The sequence below is a fragment of the Merops nubicus genome, unplaced genomic scaffold (assembly GCF_000691845.1).
Source record: "Merops nubicus isolate BGI_N331 unplaced genomic scaffold, ASM69184v1 scaffold37121, whole genome shotgun sequence".
In the NCBI taxonomy this organism is placed as follows: Eukaryota; Metazoa; Chordata; class Aves; order Coraciiformes; family Meropidae; genus Merops; species Merops nubicus.
Window position 1 is genome coordinate 7,705 of NW_008588278.1, and position 982 is coordinate 8,686.

A 982-nucleotide genomic window follows, 5' to 3' on the forward strand; every position below is an offset into this window, starting at 1 on the left:
TCATACTAGTTGTGCATGTTATTTGTGTGTTTCATGATAGAAACGCTACCTGCAAAGTCCTGTCTTCCCTCCTCCCTCCCTACACAGCGAAGTTTTCCTGTGCAATTAGCAATCTAAAATATCCAATCTTCCCAAATGCCAGAAGGAACCATGTGATCTGTCACCTCCAGCTGGCCAAATGGCCTGGATCAATTTGTACCTGTCAAACTCTTCCCAGGAAGATATGAGAAACCAACTGAAGAGAAGTAACACTGGTTGTGCCTCTGCCTGCACTGGAGTCAGCTAAGGACCATCTTTCCAACCCTTCCTGGGCCTTTGGCAGCCTTTGCCCTTAGGGTTTGGTGTGGATGTGGCAGCCCCACTTCTCAATGGTCTGCATTGGGTGGATTGGTAGGACCAGGTGGGAGATGCGGCTCCACAGCCCACTGAACTTGTCGGAGTCCATGTGGTCATGGGAGCTGATGTTGGTGAACTTGGCCCAGAGGAAGTCACGGACCCTCTCTTCCACCTGCCGGAGTTTGATGTGGGTCTCTAGCATCTCCTCCTCCAGCAGCACAGTCAGCAGCAGGGCCACGTCCTTGAAAGCAGCACTTGCGTGGTCACAGTACTTGTAGAAGATGAGAGTGGCCCCTGCGGGCAGCAGCTCGAAGCGGTGTATCACTGCGGCACGGCCTCCAGCCTGGAAAGCTGAGCTCAGCTCCGAGTCCACCTCCAGCTTGGCCTGATCACTGTGGAGCCTGGATTTATCCTTGCCATCAACGTGGACTGTGCTGCCATACAGAGCAGCTGAGTAGCTGTCGGCCACATGGGCACTAAGGCATCGCAAGGTCCCCTCACCCTGGCGGGCAGCCGTGAAGATGATGATGGCTGGCTGTGTGTGGTGGGATGCATTGAGGTGCTTCTGCAGCAGCCTGCGCCCACGACGCCACAGGTCGGGATTCTGCCCTGGAAACTTGTCCTCCAGCTGTTTGAACTGGGTCAG

The 982-nt window shown here is 54.8% G+C and overlaps 1 protein-coding gene across 1 annotated transcript in view; it reads right to left on the reverse strand.

Moving 5' to 3' along the window:
- Nucleotides 1-331: 331 nt before the first annotated feature.
- Nucleotides 332-982, reverse strand: part of LOC103781502 (torsin-1A-interacting protein 2-like) — a 4,579-nt gene continuing 3,928 nt past the window's right edge. Inside the window, exon 5 of the mRNA XM_008949220.1 lies at nt 332-982. This exon is cut by the window's right edge and continues 122 nt beyond it. Within this exon, the coding sequence (XP_008947468.1) occupies nt 332-982 (651 nt within the window).